This window comes from Postia placenta, assembly GCF_002117355.1.
Source record: "Postia placenta MAD-698-R-SB12 unplaced genomic scaffold POSPLAscaffold_15, whole genome shotgun sequence".
Classification (NCBI taxonomy): Eukaryota; Fungi; Basidiomycota; class Agaricomycetes; order Polyporales; family Adustoporiaceae; genus Rhodonia; species Rhodonia placenta.
This window is the reverse complement of record NW_020169846.1, coordinates 203316-219868: the sequence shown is the minus strand read 5'-3', so window position 1 is coordinate 219868 and position 16553 is coordinate 203316. Positions and strand designations below refer to the sequence as shown.

At 55.0% G+C, this 16553-nt stretch overlaps 3 protein-coding genes and 1 pseudogene across 4 annotated transcripts; 3 read left to right on the top strand and 1 right to left on the bottom strand.

Moving 5' to 3' along the window:
* Positions 1-5452: 5452 nt before the first annotated feature.
* POSPLADRAFT_1060662 (hypothetical protein) lies at positions 5453-6274 on the bottom strand (the record flags this gene model as incomplete). Its single annotated transcript, XM_024481292.1, has 2 exons — positions 5453-5772; positions 5821-6274. 2 exons carry the CDS (start codon positions 6272-6274, stop codon positions 5453-5455), a joined length of 774 nt encoding a protein of 257 aa, XP_024334961.1.
* Positions 6275-11975: 5701 nt separating this feature from the next.
* Positions 11976-13086, top strand: POSPLADRAFT_1153726 (hypothetical protein; the record flags this gene model as incomplete). Its single annotated transcript, XM_024486769.1, has 4 exons — positions 11976-12040; positions 12228-12330; positions 12827-12962; positions 13055-13086. Coding segments are annotated over 4 exons (336 nt in total), but the record flags the coding sequence as incomplete, so codon positions are not given.
* A 98-nt stretch (positions 13087-13184) lies between these two features.
* Positions 13185-13981, top strand: POSPLADRAFT_1060659 (hypothetical protein; the record flags this gene model as incomplete). Its single annotated transcript, XM_024481291.1, has 3 exons — positions 13185-13222; positions 13261-13613; positions 13659-13981. 3 exons carry the CDS (start codon positions 13185-13187, stop codon positions 13979-13981), a joined length of 714 nt encoding a protein of 237 aa, XP_024334959.1.
* A 1423-nt stretch (positions 13982-15404) lies between these two features.
* POSPLADRAFT_t145 lies at positions 15405-15476 on the top strand (annotated as a pseudogene). Its single transcript has one exon. The product of its transcript is annotated as a tRNA-OTHER (tRNA).
* The last annotated feature ends 1077 nt before the right edge of the window (positions 15477-16553 follow it).

The following is a 16553-nucleotide window of genomic DNA, read 5'->3' as shown; positions in this document are numbered from 1 at the left end:
CGACTCGCATACATTATGGGAACCAGCGCGCAATGTTGCCAATGCGCCGGCCCTCATAGCCGACTTCCACCGGAAGAATCCGTACGCCCCTCGTCGACTCAACGCTGCTACCTTTGATGGTCTCAACTTTCAGCCAATGCCTTTGCCGCTGACTGAAGCACGCTGCCACTCCGGGTGGGAGATGGGCAAGGGCGCCTCGCATGAGGTCATGCGCCGTTGAGGGGGGGTAATGTCACGACTTGGTACGGCATCTAGCCGTTTTTTTGATTTTTTCCTTTTTGCGGGCTCGAACCCGCGACCTCTGTACTACTTGCCTGATACGGACACATCATATCTACTGTACAATTAGATTAGATGGGGCGGCAGCGCACGGCACAGCTCGGGCTCCGCTGACACAGCCGCTCTGACTCACCGGCCCCCGGGGCCGCATCGGCATGCTGTGCACGGACCAGCTGCGCACGGACCAATGCGCACAGCCTGCCCTAATCTCCCCATGTATATAAACCGGCCTCTACTGCCCTAGGGACCTCAGTTTTGACCTCTTGTCCCTAGGTCAGTAAGCCCTCGCTTATATTCCTTTCTTACCTTACTAACCAATATATTTTCTTGTCCCTAGCCTTAGGTTTGAGCCCAGCTTGCCATCGCTTCGGTAAGAACTAAGTCGAACGCCCCCAGCGTCTTTGTTTGGTTTTCCTCTGTCGCTTGACCCTAATTCGCGACACACGGTCAGGCTGCATCACCGGATGTGCTCCCCTCTGTGCCTCCAGTCACGGTCGTATGTAACACTGCCTCTGGGCTTTCTCGAGCGCCTTCACCGCCGTCGCCGCCGCAAGGCTGCTTGCGCACTCGCTCCCCTCGTAGTCTGACCAGCGGAGGGCCACCACAGCCACCTCCGCCCCTGCGCTGTCCTCCGTCTCCCCCTGCTGCCGATAATGTCTTCCCCCTCAACTGCCCCTGACAAGGAGACCCTGAAGCTCCTCCTCCCTCTCTGCTATGATGGCAAAACTGTCATTGAGTGCAACAGGTTCTTGTTGCAACTCTGTATTTCCTGGCTGGTCAACACATCCCTGACCACCATTGAGCTCAAGGTGCAGGTTGCACTAAGCCTGTTGTGACTTGAGGTCAAGTGACTGGGGAATACCTGAAGGCTGGGGGCGTCCGACTGATTCTCACCGAAGCAATGGTGAGCAATGCTCAAACCTAAGGCTAGGGACAAGTAAATGCATTAGTTAGTAAGGTAAGAAAGAAATACAAATGAGGGCTTACTGACCTAGGGACAAAAGGTCAAAACTGAGGTCTCTAGGGCAGCAGAGGCCGGCTTATATACAGGGGATGTTTAGGGGAGGCTGTGCGCGTTGGTCCGTGCACAGCTGGTCCGTGCACAGCATGTCGACGCGGCCCCGGAGGCCGGTGAGTCAGAGCAGCTGTGTCAGTGGAGCCCGAGCTGTGCCATGCGCTGCCGCCCCATCTAATCTAATTGTACAGTAGATATGATGTGTCCGTATCAGGCAAGTAGTACAGAGGTCGCGGGTTCGAGCCCGCAAAAAGGAAAAAATCAAAAAAACGGCTAGATGCCGTACCAAGTCGTGACATTACCCCCCCTCAACGGCGCATGACCTCATGCGAGGCGCCCTTGCCCATCTCCCACCCGGAGTGGCAGCGTGCTTCAGTCAGCGGCAAAGGCATTGGCTGAAAGTTGAGACCATCAAAGGTAGCAGCGTTGAGTCGATGAGGGGCGTACGGATTCTTCCGGTAGAAGTCGGCTATGAGGGCCGGTGCATTGGCAACGTTGCGTGCCGGTTCCCATGACGTATGCGAGTCGTCATAACCCTTCCACTTGACGAGGTACTGCAGCTGACACTGGAAGATCCTCGAATCCTTGATCCGCTCAACCTCGTACTCCTCGTTGCCCTCAACCTCGATCGCAGGCGGCTCCTCCGGCTCCCGGCCTGGGATATCGCTACGCGTGTACTTGCTCAGCAAGGAGACATGGAACACCGGGTGCACCGGCACCGACTTCGGCAGGACTAATTCGTAATCCAGGTCTCCAAGCTTTCGCCGAACAGCATAAGGTCCAAGGCGCTTGGGACTAAGCCTCTTGCTCGGCTGTTTCAGCTTAAGGTTTCGAGCGTCAAGCCAGACCTTGTCCCCCGGCGCAACGACCGGTGCCTGTTGCACGTGCTTGTCGTAGTACACCTTCATGCGCTCGGCCGACAGCTCGAGCGCAGAGCGCGTGTCATTGCGAATCTCCTTCAGGATCTTGAGCTGATCAGCGGCAGCAGGCATCGCGGACATCGGATTGATCCGAACCTGGATCTCAGGATTGTACCCCTGATGCAGGAAGAATGGGGAGTGCCCGGTCGCAGAGTGAACTCGGTTGTTCAGTGCGAATTCCGTGAGTGGCAACTGCCTTGCCCAATCATCCTGCCTGTGGCTTGTGAAAGCATGCAGGTACTGCTCGATTTCCTGATTCCAGCGCTCAGTCTGGCCGTCTGTCTGGGGGTAGAACACTGTGGACAGTGCCGGCTCGATCCCTAGTCCCTTGTACAACGCGTGGAGATATTTCGAAGCAAACTGGGGACCTCGGTCTGATATGACCTTGGCCAGGGCCCCATGATGCTTGAACACGTCGCGGATGTACAGGTCTGCCGCACCTTCTGCCGTCAGGGTCTCATGACAGGCAGAGAAGTGGACCTGCTTGGTAAAGCGGTCGGCGGTGACCAGGATCGAGTCGAACCCATCAGACTTTGGCAAGCCAATGATCATATTGGTCATGATGATCTGCCACGGGCGCTCGGGGATCTCATTCGGCTTCAGCGGACCTTGGGGCTTAGCTGGGAATGTCTTGGTACAGTTGCACACATTGCAGGTGCTCATGTACTCATTGACAAATTTAGACATCCCAGGCCATCAGTAGTTCTGCGATACGAGCTCCAGGGTTTTGGCACGACCACCATGGCCGGCAATCGGCAAGTCATGGTGGATCTTGACTATATCCCGCCGGAGCTCCGCATTCTTCGGGACGTACACGCATCCACGGAACAGCAGAAGCCCTTGTTCGGCATTCCACTCCTCAAAACCCCTTTGCAGCCGGGGCGGCCCGAGGTCCTGCACCTTTTCAAGGGCCTCGGCCACCTCTCAATCCTTCTCCAAACATTCCCTGATGCGCTTCAGAAGCGACTGATCAGCTGTCACTGAAGCATGGCCACGCCTGGCAGAGGCGATGCGAAACCTTTCCGGTTTGAGAACCACTTGATTGGTGTTATCGTCCTCATTGCCGATCTGATGGTCCGATCGGCGGGATAGGGCATCAGCCTTTCCATTCGATGTTCCGGCCTTGTGCGTGATACGGAAGTCGAAGCAAGCCAGGAACAGCAACCATCGTGCTTGACGATGCGTGAGATGCTGTGACGTGCGCCAGTACTCGAGGTTCTTGTGGTTGGTGACGATCTCGAACTGATTGGGCAACCCCTCGAGGTAGTGGCGCCAATCATCTAGCGCCTCAATGATGGCAAGCATCTCCTTATTGTAGATCTCGTAGTTCTGCTGGGCCGGGTCCATGGCGTGCGACCGGAAGGCGATGGGATGCCATTTGCCGTCATCCTGCTTCTGCATCAACACGCCGCCAGTGGCGTAGCCCAAGGCATCGACTTCAATACGCGTCTCCCGATTAGGATTGTACAGCGCTAAGACTGGAGTTGTCGCGAAGAGCCGCTTGAGTTCGTCAAAGGCGTGCTGCTCTTCCTCACCCCAATGCCATGGGTCATTCCCTGTGAGTTGGTCGAGTGGTCGCGAGATCTTAGTGAAGTCCTCAATGAAGCGGCAGTAAAAGTTGGAGAACCCCCGGAACTTCTGAACATCTTTTTTGTTCCAGGGCACTGGCCACTCATTGATTCCTTTCAGCTTCACGGGATCCATCGCCACCTCATCGCCACCGAACACATAGCCGATGTAGTCAACCTTGGGGACGTCCCACTCACATTTCTCAGGCTTCAGGAACAGATCATTGTCCTGAAGGCAACGGAGAACCTCGTGTGTGACCTTTTCATGCTCCTCTTTGTTAGTGGAGAAGATGAGTATGTTGTCCAGGTACACGAGGATCTTGCCACCGACGATGAGATCGTGGAAGATCTCGTTCATCATTGCCTGGAAGGTTGCAGGGGAATTAGTGAGGCCAAAGAACATCACCAGGGGCTTGTATAGTCCCCGGTTAGTTACAAAAGCCGCCTTCCACTCATCACCGGCTTTGATCTGGACGTTGTTGTATCCCCATTGGACATCAAACTTCGTGAAGAGCGTAGCGCCACAGAGCTTATCCACCATTTCGGCGATCAACGGCAGGGGGTAACGATTCTTGACCGTGATCGTGTTCAACCGGCAGTAGTCCTGCACAGGTCGAAGTGTCCCTTCCTTCTTTTTGATGAAGAAGAAGGGGGATAAAATGGGCGACTTCAATTCCCGTATATAACCTTTCGCTAACTGCTCCTTTAGGAACTTATCGAGTTCCTCCTGCTCATTGTTCGACAGGGGGTACACCTTCAAGTGGAACATCGAGTAGCCGGGTACGAGTTTGATCGCGTGATTATAAGGCTTCCTTTCAGGTAGCCGTTCTGATGCTTCCTTGGAGAAGACATTCAGGAACTCGTGGTACTGCTTAGGTACCGACTCCTCAGCGGTCTTAATGACCTTCTTTTTGATCTCTTCCTCAGCGAACAGCTGGGAGTACGTATACCCGGCTGCGACGAATAGCTGAGGGGCACCAGGAAGCGTGATACCTTGCTCCCAGGCTTTGATCAAATCAGCCTCATCCCACTCTACTTCCGTTGGATCTTCTTCGGGTTCAAAGTCCGGGAGTTCCTTACTCCGGCAAGCGCCTATAACTGATCATTTGGACTTCGGCGAAAGCCTGCGCACCGTGGGCCTTTCCCCCATATCACGTGCAGTTGCTGCTTGCTCCATTTGACCAGTCCTTCTGGCACTGCACGTTTCAGGACATCATGATAATTTGAGGGAGCCCGACTCCCAATCTATTTCGGGTTGTGCTCCTGTAGCCAATCCAACCCAACGATCACATCCTTTGGACCGATGTCCGTGACCATAAACACCGTCTTCTCGACGTGTTCTCCTATCTGCATCTGTAGCACTGCTACTTCCGAGATGCTTCCATCTTTATTGAGGGTGCTGTCGATATTGTACAGCGGAATTGGCTCTTTCAATTTCCGTGTTTGCACCTTATTTTCTGTAATGAATCGCTTGTTGATAAACTTCATGGTGGCTCCGCTGTCCACCATTGCGATTATATCCTTGTGCTGTCTTTTCCCTTTAAGTCGAACTGGAATGTGGAAATGTTGGGACCCATGGTCCAACTCGTACACCATTGCAGAAGACAATACGTTATACTTGTTACATGATATACGCGGCCCGATGCGTGTGGCACGAAGCGCGGACTGGATCAAAAACCCTCCTTTTTTATCGCCCGATAGTGTTCGAGCTCCTCACACATCAACTTCATCTGTGCTATCAAGTCCGCCAGCTCGGAACTTTCCGATTTCGCTGAAGCGGTGCTTGTACTTGCCGAGGATGAAGTGACGGGGGCACTTGTTGTGGCCTGGGTAGAGCCCAAGGCAACCGTAGCCCGTGCGTCAGTGCGTTTTGTGTAAGGTTTGTCCTTACAATTGGGGCACTCGAAGTGTCGGTACCCTTGCTTCCCACAGCCGAAACAACTGCTGGGGAAGTTTCCTTTTCCAACAGCCGCACTGATGCTGGCCAAAGCTAGGTGTGATTGGGGAGCACCACCACATGCCCCTCCGCGTCCTCAACCTCGTGCCGAGAAGAAGTTGTTCAGCTTGGGCCGATGGGCCCGGCTGATGTCGAGGATCTGCTCGACCTTGGTGGTGCGCTTCTCAGTGTCTCTCCATGTGCTGAAGGTCTCGAGCTCGATCTTCCGGTAGACGCGAGAGGGGATGCCACTCAGGTACTTGTCACGTAGCTCTAGGTCCCCATACCCAAAGCGGTCCGCCGGACCCTTGAACAGCGCGGAAAACTCTGCAGCGGTGCATTTTTCGCGGACCGACTTGTCCGCGCAGAGCTTTGCCAGCTCCACCTGTGCTGCCGCCGCATCGTCGAGATTACTGAAGCGAGTCTTGAAGGCGGCAGTGGAGGCCGCTTCGTTCCTGAAGGGGGTGATGACCCCTTGCACGCCCATCTGTACTGATGCCAGTTGGGTGAAATATGGAGTGGCCCAGGCGCAGGCGTCGCCATCGAGCAGGCTCATCGCAACTTGCACCTTGAGTTCGATGGTTGTCAACAACGTGTTGATCAACCAATAGATGCGCAGCTGTGACAGGAACCTGTCACACTCAATGATGGTTTTGCTGTCATAACTGTCGCGACTTGAGGTCAAGCGACAGGGGAATACCTAAAAGCAAGGGGCGTCCGACTGGTTCTCACCGAAGCGATGGTGAGCGAGGCTCAAACCTAAGGCTAGGGACAAGAAATGTATTAGTTAGTTAAGTAAGAAAGAGAATACATGATGGGCTTACTGACCTAGGGACAAGAGGTCGAAACTGAGGTCCCTAGGGCAGCAGAGGCCGGCTTATATACATGGAGAGATTAGGGCAGGCCGTGCACGTTGGTCCGTGCGCAGCTGGTCTGTGCGCAGCATGCCGACGCGGCCCCGGGGGCCGGTGAGTCAGAGCGGCTGTGTCAGCGGGGCCCGAGCTGTGCCGTGCGCTGCCACCCCATCTAATCTAATTGTACAGTAGATATGATGTGTCCGTATCAGGCAAGTAGTACAGAGGTCGCGGGTTCGAGCCCGCGAAAAGGAAAAATTAAAAAACGGCTAGGCGCCGTACCAACTCGTGACATTACCCCCCCCTCAACGGCGCATGACCTCATGCGAGGCGCCCTTGCCCATCTCCCATCTGGAGCGGCAACGTGCTTCAGTCAGCGGCGAAGGCATTGGCTGAAAGTTGAGACCACCAAAGGTAGCAGCATTGAGTCGACGAGGGGCGTTTGGATTCTTCCGGTGGAAGTCGGCTATGAGGGCCGGCGCATTGGCAACGTTGCGCGCCGGTTCCCATGACGTATGCGAGTCGTCATAACCCTTCCACTTGACGAGGTACTGCAGCTGACGCCGGAAGATCCTCGAATCTTTGATCCGCTCAACCTCGTACTCCTCGTCGCCCTCAACCTCGATCGCAGGCGGTTCCTCTGGCTCCCGGCCCGGGATATCGCTACGCGTGTACTTGCTAAGCAGGGAGACATGGAACACCGGGTGTACCGGCACCGATTTCGGCAGGATTAATTCGTAATCCAGGTCTCCGAGCTTTCGCCGTACGGCATATGGTCCGAGGCGCTTGGGACTGAGCTTCTTGCTCGGCTGTTTCAGCTTAAGGTTCCGAGCGTCAAGCCAGACCTTGTCCCCCGGCGCGAAGACCGGTGCCTCCTGCACATGCTTGTCGTAGTACACCTTCATGCGCTCGGCCGACAGCTCGAGCGCAGAGCGCGTATCGTCGCGAATCTCCTTCAGGATCTTGAGCCGATCAGCGGCCGCAGGCATTGCAGACATCGGATTGATCCGAACCTGGATCTCAGGATTGTACCCCTGATGCAGGAAGAACGGGGAGTGCCCGGTCGCGGAGTGAACTCGGTTGTTCAGTGCAAACTCCGCGAGCGGCAACTGCTTTGCCCAATCATCCTGCCTGTGGCTTGTGAAAGCACGCAGGTACTGTTCGATCTCCTGATTCCAGCACTCAGTCTGGCCGTCTGTCTGAGGGTGGAATGCTGTGGACAGCGCCGGCTCGATTCCCAGTCCCTTGTACACTGCATGGAGATACTTCGAAGCAAACTGTGGTCCTCGGTCTGATATGACCTTGGCCGGGGCCCCATGATGCTTGAACACATCGCGGATGTACAGGTCTGCCGCACCTTCTGCCGTCAGGGTCTCATGACAGGCCGAGAAGTGGACCTGCTTGGTAAAGCGGTCGGCGGTAACCAGGATCAAGTCGAATCCATCAGACTTCGGCAAGCCAACGATCATATCCGTGGTGATGATCTGCCACGGGCGCTCGGGGATCTCGTTCGGCTTCAGCGGACCCTGAGGCTTGGCTGGGAATGTCTTGGTACGGTTGCACACATTGCAGGTGCTTATGTACTCATTGACGAATTTGGACATCCCAGGCCACCAGTAATTCCGCGATACGAGCTCTAGGGTTTTGGCACGACCACCATGACCGGCGATCGGCGAGTCGTGGTGGATCTTGACTATATCCCGCCGGAGCTCCGCATTCTTTGGGACGTACACGCATCCGCGGAACAGCAGGAGCCCCTGTTCGGCATTCCACTCCTCAAAACCCCTTTGCAGCCGGGGCGGCCCGAGGTCCTGTACCTTTTCAAGGGCCTCGGCCACCTCTCGATCCTTCTCCGAACATTCCCTGATGCGCTTCAGAAGCGACTGATCGGCCGTCACCGAGGCGTGACCGCGCCTGGCGGAGGCGATGCGGAAGCGCTCTGGCTTGAGAACCACCTGATCGGTGTTATCGTCCTCATCGCCGATCTGGTGGTCTGATCGACGCGACAGGGCATCAGCCTTTCCATTGGACGTCCCGGCCTTGTGCGTGATGCGGAAGTCGAAGCGAGCTAGGAACAGCGACCATCGCGCTTGACGGCGCGTGAGATGCTGGGATGTACGCCAGTACTCGAGGTTCTTGTGATCAGTCACAATCTCGAACTGATTGGGTAACCCCTTGAGATAGTGGCGCCAATCGTCCAGCGCCTCAATGATCGCGAGCATCTCCTTATCGTAGATCTCATAGTTCCGCTGTGCCGGATCCATCGCATGGGATCTGAAGGCAATGGGATGCCATTTGCCGTCATCCTGCTTCTGCATCAACACGCCGCCGGTGGCGTAACCCGAGGCATCAACCTCAATGCGTGTCTCCCGATTAGGGTCGTACAGCGCCAAGACTGGAGTTGTCGCGAAGAGCCGCTTGAGCTCATCAAAAGCGTGCTGCTCTTCCTCGCCCCAATGCCATGGGTCGTTCCCTGTGAGTCGGTCGAGTGGTCGCGAGATCTTAGCGAAGTCCTTAATAAAGCAGCGGTAGAAGTTGGAGAACCCCCGGAACTTCTGAACGTCTTTTTTGTTCCGGGGTACCGGCCACTCATTAATTCCTTTAAGCTTCGTGGGATCCATCGCCACCTCATCGCCACCGAACACATAGCCGACGTAGTCGACCTTGGGAACGTCCCACTCGCACTTCTCAGGCTTCAGGAACAGATCATTGTCCTGAAGGCGACGAAGAACCTCGCGTGTGACCTTCTCGTGCTCCTCCTTGTTGGTGGAGAAGATGAGTATGTCATCCAGGTATACAAGGATCTTGCCACCAACGATGAGATCGTGGAATATCTCGTTCATCATTGCCTGGAAGGTCGCAGGGGAATTGGTGAGACCAAAGAACATCACCAAGGGCTCGTACAACCCTCGGTTAGTCACAAAGGCCGCCTTCCATTCGTCACCAGCTTTGATCCGGACGTTGTTGTATCCCCATTGGACGTCGAACTTTGTGAAGAGCGTAGCGCCGCGGAGCTTGTCCACCATCTCGGCGATCAACGGCAAGGGATAACGGTTTTTGACCGTGATCGCGTTCAACCGGCGGTAGTCCTGTACGGGTCGAAGCGTCCCTTCCTTCTTTTTGATGAAGAAGAAGGGGGATGAAATGGGCGACTTCGACTCCCGTATGTAGCCTTTCGCTAGTTGCTCTTTTAGGAACTTGTCTAGTTCCTCCTGCTCGTTGTTCGACAAGGGGTACACCTTAGAGTGGAAGGTCGAGTAGCCGGGCACAAGTTCGATTGCATGATCGTATGGCTTCCTTTCGGGTAACCGTTCTGATGCTTCTTTGGAGAAGACATTCAGGAACTCGTGGTACTGTTTAGGTACCGACTCCTCGGCAGTTTTAACGACCTTCTTTTTGATCTCCTCCTCAGCGAACAGCTGGGAGTACGTATGTCCTGCTGCGACGAACAGCTGAGGAGCGCCGGGAAGCGTGACACCTTGCTCCCAGGCTTCGATCAAATCGGCTTCGTCCCACTCTACCTCCACCGGATCTTCTTCGGGTTCGAAGTCCGGGAGCACCTTACTCCGGCAGGCACCTATAACCGACCATTTGGATTTCGGCGAACGCCTGCGCGCCGTGGGCCTGACCCCCGTATCACGCACAGTTGTTGCTTGCTCCATCCGGTTAGTTTTCCTGGCACTGCACGTCTCAGGGCATCGTGATAACTTTAGGGAGCCTGACTCCCAGTCAATTTCAGGGTTGTGCTCTCGTAGCCAATCCAACCCGACGATCACATCCTCTGGACCTATGTCCGTGACCGTAAACACCGTCTTCTCGACGTGTTCTCCTATCTGCATCTGTAGTACAGCTACCTCCGAGATGCTTCCGTCTTTATTGAGTGTTCCATCGATATTGTAAAGCGGGATTGGCTCTTTCAATTTCCGCGTTCGTACTCAATTCTCTGTGATGAAACGCTTGTTGATGAACTTCGTGGTGGCTCCGCTGTCCACCATTGCAACTATATCCTTGTGCCGTCTTTCTCCTTTGAGGCGCACCGGGATGTGGAAGTGCTGGGACCCGTGGTTCAACTCGTAAACATTCGCGGTCGCCAATACATTGTACAAATTGTTATTACGAGGTCCGACGCGTGCGGCACGAAGCGCGGACCGGATCAAAAAGACTCTTCCTTGAGCGCTCGGTAGTGCTCCAACTCCTCGCGCATTGACTTCATCTGTGCTATTAAGTCCGCCAGCTCGGAACTTTCCGATTTCGCTGAAGCAGCGCTTATACTCGCCGAGGATGAAGCGACGGGGGCGCTTGTCGCCGCCTGGGTGGAACCCGAGGCAACCGTAGCCCACGCGTCGGCGCGTTTTGTGTAAGGTTTATCCTTACAGTTAGGGCACTCGAAACGACGGTACCCTTGCTTCCCACAGCCGAAGCACGTGCCGGGGAAGTTTCCTTTTCCGACGGCCGCATTGATGCTGGCCGAAGCTGCGTGTGATTGGGGTGTACCACCACGCGCCCCACCGCGTCCTCGACCTCGTGCCGAGAACAAGTTGTTTAGCTCGGGCTGACGGGCCCGGCTGATGTCGAGGATCTGCTCGACCTCAGTGGCGCGCTTCTCAGCTGCTTGCCACGTGGTGAAGGTCTCGAGCTCGATCTTCCGGTACATGCGGGAGGGGATGCCGCTCAGGTACTTGTCGCGTAGCTCCAGGTCCCCATACCCAGAGCGATCCGCCGGACCCTTGAACAGCGCGGAGAACTCCGCGGCGGTGCGTTTTTCACGGACCGACTTGTCCGCGCAGAGCTTCGCCAGCTCTACTTGTGCTGCCGCCTCGTCGTCGAGATTTCCGAAGCAGGCCTTGAAGGCGGCGGCAAAGGCCGCTTCGTTTGCAAATGGGGTCATAGCCCCTTGCACACCTATCTGCACCAATACGAGCTGGGCAAAGTAGGGGGTTGCCCAGGTGCGGGCATCACCGTCGAGCAGGCTCAGCGCAACCTGTACTTTGAGCTCGATGGTGGTCAACGACGTGTTGACCATCCAGTAGATGCGCAGCTGCGACAGGAACCTGTCGCAATCGATGACGGTTTTGCCGTCGTATCGGAGGGGGAGGAGGAGCTTCAACGTCTCCTTGTCGGGGACGGCTGCGGGGGACGACATTATCGGCGTTGGGGGGGACGGAGGACGTTGCGGGGGCGGAGGCGGCTGTGGTGGCCTTCCGCCGGTCGAACTTCGAGAGGAGCGAGTGCTCGAGCGGCCTCTCGGCGGAGTCGGCGGTGAAGGCGCCGGAGAAAGTTCGGTGGGGGGGTCACGTACGTCAGGGACTGCTGACGTGGGGGCGAGCGCTGTCGGCGAGGCGGGCCGAGCAGGATCCGCGGACTCGGACTCCGAGACTCCTTCTTCACTCGCACTCTCCTCAGGCTCAGGCTCTGGCGCAGGATCTGGAGGGAGATCTCCTCGCGCTTGACCTGGATCGGCGACGACAGTTTGAGGGAGACGGGAGCTGGGGGAGACAGGGCGAGAATGCCGCGAGGCAGATCGAGACGCGAGGGTGCTGCGAGGACCGAGGGGGTGTTGAGCCCGCCGGATTGCTTTGTAGCGAGGGTAATCCTCCTCGATCGATCGGGGTGTCCGATTGGGGCACGGCTGCTGCTCGCAACGATAGAGGATAGTCTCAGGGCCGTCTGGGATGTAGACGTCGATGAGATCCTGCGAGTCGAATGCGTGGATCTGGCCTTGACAGGCAGCCACGATGGATGGGGGGAAGACGGGGAGGTGTGCGTACTACAATGGCCGTGCTACACTAGCCTACGCTACAGCGCCCGAGGTAACACTAGGGTTCGCAGTTCACATGGGGCCCAGTACTGCTTTTGACTATTATGCAGCAGGAACCTAGTCCACGCGTCCGTGAGGACAAGTACCGCCCACTGAAGTGCAGGTACTGAAGAGTTCGTTCCCTTGGTGTTGGCGATGTATGTATGCTTATCTATGTATCATATGTATCATAGGGTATCGTAGGGGTGTGCACCACCCGACCTGTGGGAAAGGAAGGTGAGTGTAGGGAGTCCCAAGAGGACGCCGGCAGCTTGGGGAGTTTCGACCTAATGTCGCAACTTGAGGTCAAGTGACTGGGGAATACCTGAAGGCTGGGGGCGTCCGACTGATTCTTACTGAAGCGATGGTGAGCAACGCTCAAACCTAAGGCTAGGGACAAGAAAATGTATTAGTTGGTAAGGTAAGAGAGAATACAAATGAGGGCTTACTGACCTAGGGACAAGAGGTCGAAACTGAGGTCCCTAAGGCAGCAGAGGCCGGCTTATATACAGGGGTAGATGAGGGCAGGCTGTGCGCATTGGTCCATGTGCAGCTGGTCCGTGCGCAGCATGCTGACGTGGCCCCGGGGGCTGGTGAGTCAGAGCGGCTGTGTCAGTGGAGCCCGAGCTGTACCGTGCACTACCGTCCATCTAATCTAATCGTACAGTAGATAACAATCGTACAGTAGATAACAACACGTCCATATCAGGCAAGTAGTACAGAGGTCGCGGGTTCAAGCCCGCGAAAAGGAAAAAATTAAAAAACGGCTAGACGCCGTACCAACTCGTGACAAAGCCTGCTTGACGAAGACGCCCATGCCTGGGCCACTCCCTATTTTGCCCAGCTCGTGGCGGTGCAGATAGGTGCGCAGGGGGCCACAACCCCATTCAGGAATGAAGCAGCCTTGACCGCTGCCTTCAAGGCCCACTTTGGAAATCTCGACGATGAGGCAGCAGCACAAGTAAAGCTGGCAAAGCTCTGCGCAGACCAATCGGTCCGTGAAAAATGCACCGCTGTGGAGTTCTCTGCACTGTCCAAGGGTCCGGCAGACCGCTTCAGGTATGAGGACCTGGAGCTACGTGACAAGTACCTGAGTGGTATCTCCTCCCACGTCTACCAAAAGATCGAGCTCGAGACCTTCACCACGTGGCAAGAAGCTGAGAAGCGCACCACTGAGGTCAAGCAGATTCTCGACATCAGCTGGGCCCATTGGCCCGAGTTGAACAACTTCTTCTTGGCCAGAGGTTGAGGACGTGGTGGGGCATGTGGTGGTGCACCCTGCCTGCAAGGCGCTTTGGCCAGCATTAATGCGGCTGTCAGAAAAGGAGACTTCCCTGGCAGTTGCTTCAGCTGTGGGAAGCAAGGGTACCGACGTTTTGAGTGCCTCAACTGTAAGGACAAGCCTTATACAAAACATGCCGACGCGCGGGCTACGGTTGCCTCGGGCTCCACCCAGGCAGCGACAAGCGCCCCCATCGCTTTATCCTCGGTGTGTATAAGCACCGCTTCAGTGAAATTGGATAGTTCTGAGCTGGTGGACTTGATAGCACAGATGAAGTCGATGCACGAGAAGCTCGAGCATTATTGGGTGATGAAGGAGGAGTCTTTTTGATCCTGTCCACGCTTTGTGCTGCACGCGTCGGGCCGTGTAGTAATAATCTGTACAATGTATTGACGACTGCAAATGAGTACAAGTTGGACCACGGGTCTTAGCATTTTCACATCCCGGTGCGCCTCAAAGGAGAAAGACAGCACAAAGATATAGTTGCAATGGTGGACAGTGGAGCCACCACGAGGTTCATCAATAAGCGTTTTATCATGGAGAATCAAGTACGAACGTGGAAATTAAAGGAGCCAATTCCGCTTTACAATATCAATGGAATGCTCAACAAAGACGGAAGCATCTCGGAAGTAGCCGTGCTACAGATGCAGATAGGGGACCATGTCAAGAAGACAGTGTTTATGGTCATGGTCATAGGTCCAGAAGTTGGGTTGGATTGGCTATACGAGCACAACCACGAAATAGATTGGGAGTTGGGCTCCCTAAAATTTTCGCGATACTCTGAAACATGCAGTGCCAGGAGGACTGGCCGAATGGAGTAAGCAGCGGCTGCGTGTGATACAGGGGTCAGGCCCACGGCACGCAGGCATTCGCCGAAGTCCAGACGGTCGGTCATAGGTGCCTGCCGGAGTAAGGTACTCCCGGACTTCGAACCCGAAGAAGATCCGGTAGAGGTCGAATGGGATGAAGCAGACTTGATCGAGGCCTGAGAGCAAGGCATTACACTTCCCGGCACTCCTCAGCTGTTCATCGCGGCCGGACATACATACTTCCAGCTGTTCGCCGAGGAGGAGATCAAGAAGAAGGTCGTTAAGACCACCGAGGAATCGGTGCCCAAACAGTACCACGAGTTTCTGAAGGTCTTCTCAAAAGAAGCTTCGGAACGGCTACCCGAAAGGAAGCCATACGATCACGCAATCAAACTCGTACCTGGCTATTCGACATTCCATTTAAAGGTGTACCCCCTGTCAAACAACAAGCAGGAGGAGCTTGACAAGTTCCTCAAGGAGCAACTGGTAAAGGGCTACATACGGGAATCAAAGTCGCCCATCTCGTCCCCTTTCTTCTTCATCAAAAAGAAAGAAGGGACACTTCGACCTGTGCAGGACTACTGCCGGTTGAATGCGATCACCGTCAAGAATTGTTACCCACTGCCACTGATTGCCGAAATGGTGGACAAGCTCCGTGGCACCATGCTCTTCACCAAGTTCGACGTCAGATGGGGCTATAACAATGTCCGGATCAAAGCTGGTGATGAATGGAAAGCCATCTTTGTGACTAACTGGGGACTGTATGAACCCCTGGTGATGTTCTTCGGCCTCACCAACTCCCCTGCCACTTTTCAGGCCATGATGATGTCAAATGTGTGCTCTGACACATATGAGACGGTTAAGAACCTCTGAATCTATAATATAGATCATGTTCATACCCTTGAAGTAACGTATATGAGACTTCATGATTCCATAGTAACCAAGGTCCAATAGCTCAGTGGTAGAGCGCCCATTGCATCTCTGGTAGGTCCCGGGTTCAAACCCTGGTTGTGCCGATCTTTTCATGCAGGTGTTGTGCAGTCAAATTCTGACAGATGAATGAGATCTTCTACAATCTCATTGTCGGCAGAAAGATCCTTGTGTACCTGGATGACATACTCATCTTGTCCACCAACAAGAAGGAACATGAGAAGGTCACACGTGAGGTTTTGCGTCACCTCCAGGACAACGATCTGTTCCTGAAGCCTGAGAAGTGCGAGTTGAACGTTCCCTAGGTCGACTACGTCGGCTATGTGTTCGGTGGCGATGAGGTAGCAATGGATCTCACGAAGCTAAAAGGAATTAATGAGTGACTGGTACCCCAGAACAAAAAAAATGTGCAGAAGTTCTGGGGGTTCTCCAACTTTTACCGCTGCTTCATTAAGGACTTCACTAAGATCTCACGACCACTCGACCGGCTCACAGGGAACGACCCATGGCATTGGGGCGAGGAAGAGCAGCACGCCTTTGATGAGCTCAAGCAGCTCTTTGCGACGACTCCAGTCTTGGCATTGTATGACCCTAACCGGGAGACGTGCATCAAAGTTGATGTCTCCGGCTACGCCACTGGCAGCGTGTTGATGCAGAAGCAGAACGACGGTAAAGGGCATCTTATCACCTTCCGGTCTCACGCTATGAACCCTGCCCAGCGTAACTACAAGATCTACGATAAGGAGATGCTCGCGATTATTGAGGTACTAGACGATTGGCGCCACTATCTCGAGGGGTTACCCAATCAGTTCGAGATTGTAACCGATCACAAGAACCTCGAGTACTGGCGCACGTCACAGCATCTCACGCGTCGTCAAGCACAATGGTCACTGTTCCTGGCTTGCTTCGACTTCTGCATCACACATAAGGCTGGAACGTTGAATGGAAAGGCTGATGCCCTGTCACGTCGGTCAGACCATCAGATTGGCGATGAGGATGATAACACCAATCAGGTGGTTCTCAAACCGGAAAGGTTCCGCATCGCCTCTGCTAGACGTGGTCATGCCTCCATGACAGCTGATCAGTCGCTTCTAAAGCGCATCAGAGAGTGCTCGGAGAAGGATCGGGTAGTGGCCGAGGCACTTGAAAAGGTGCAGGACCTC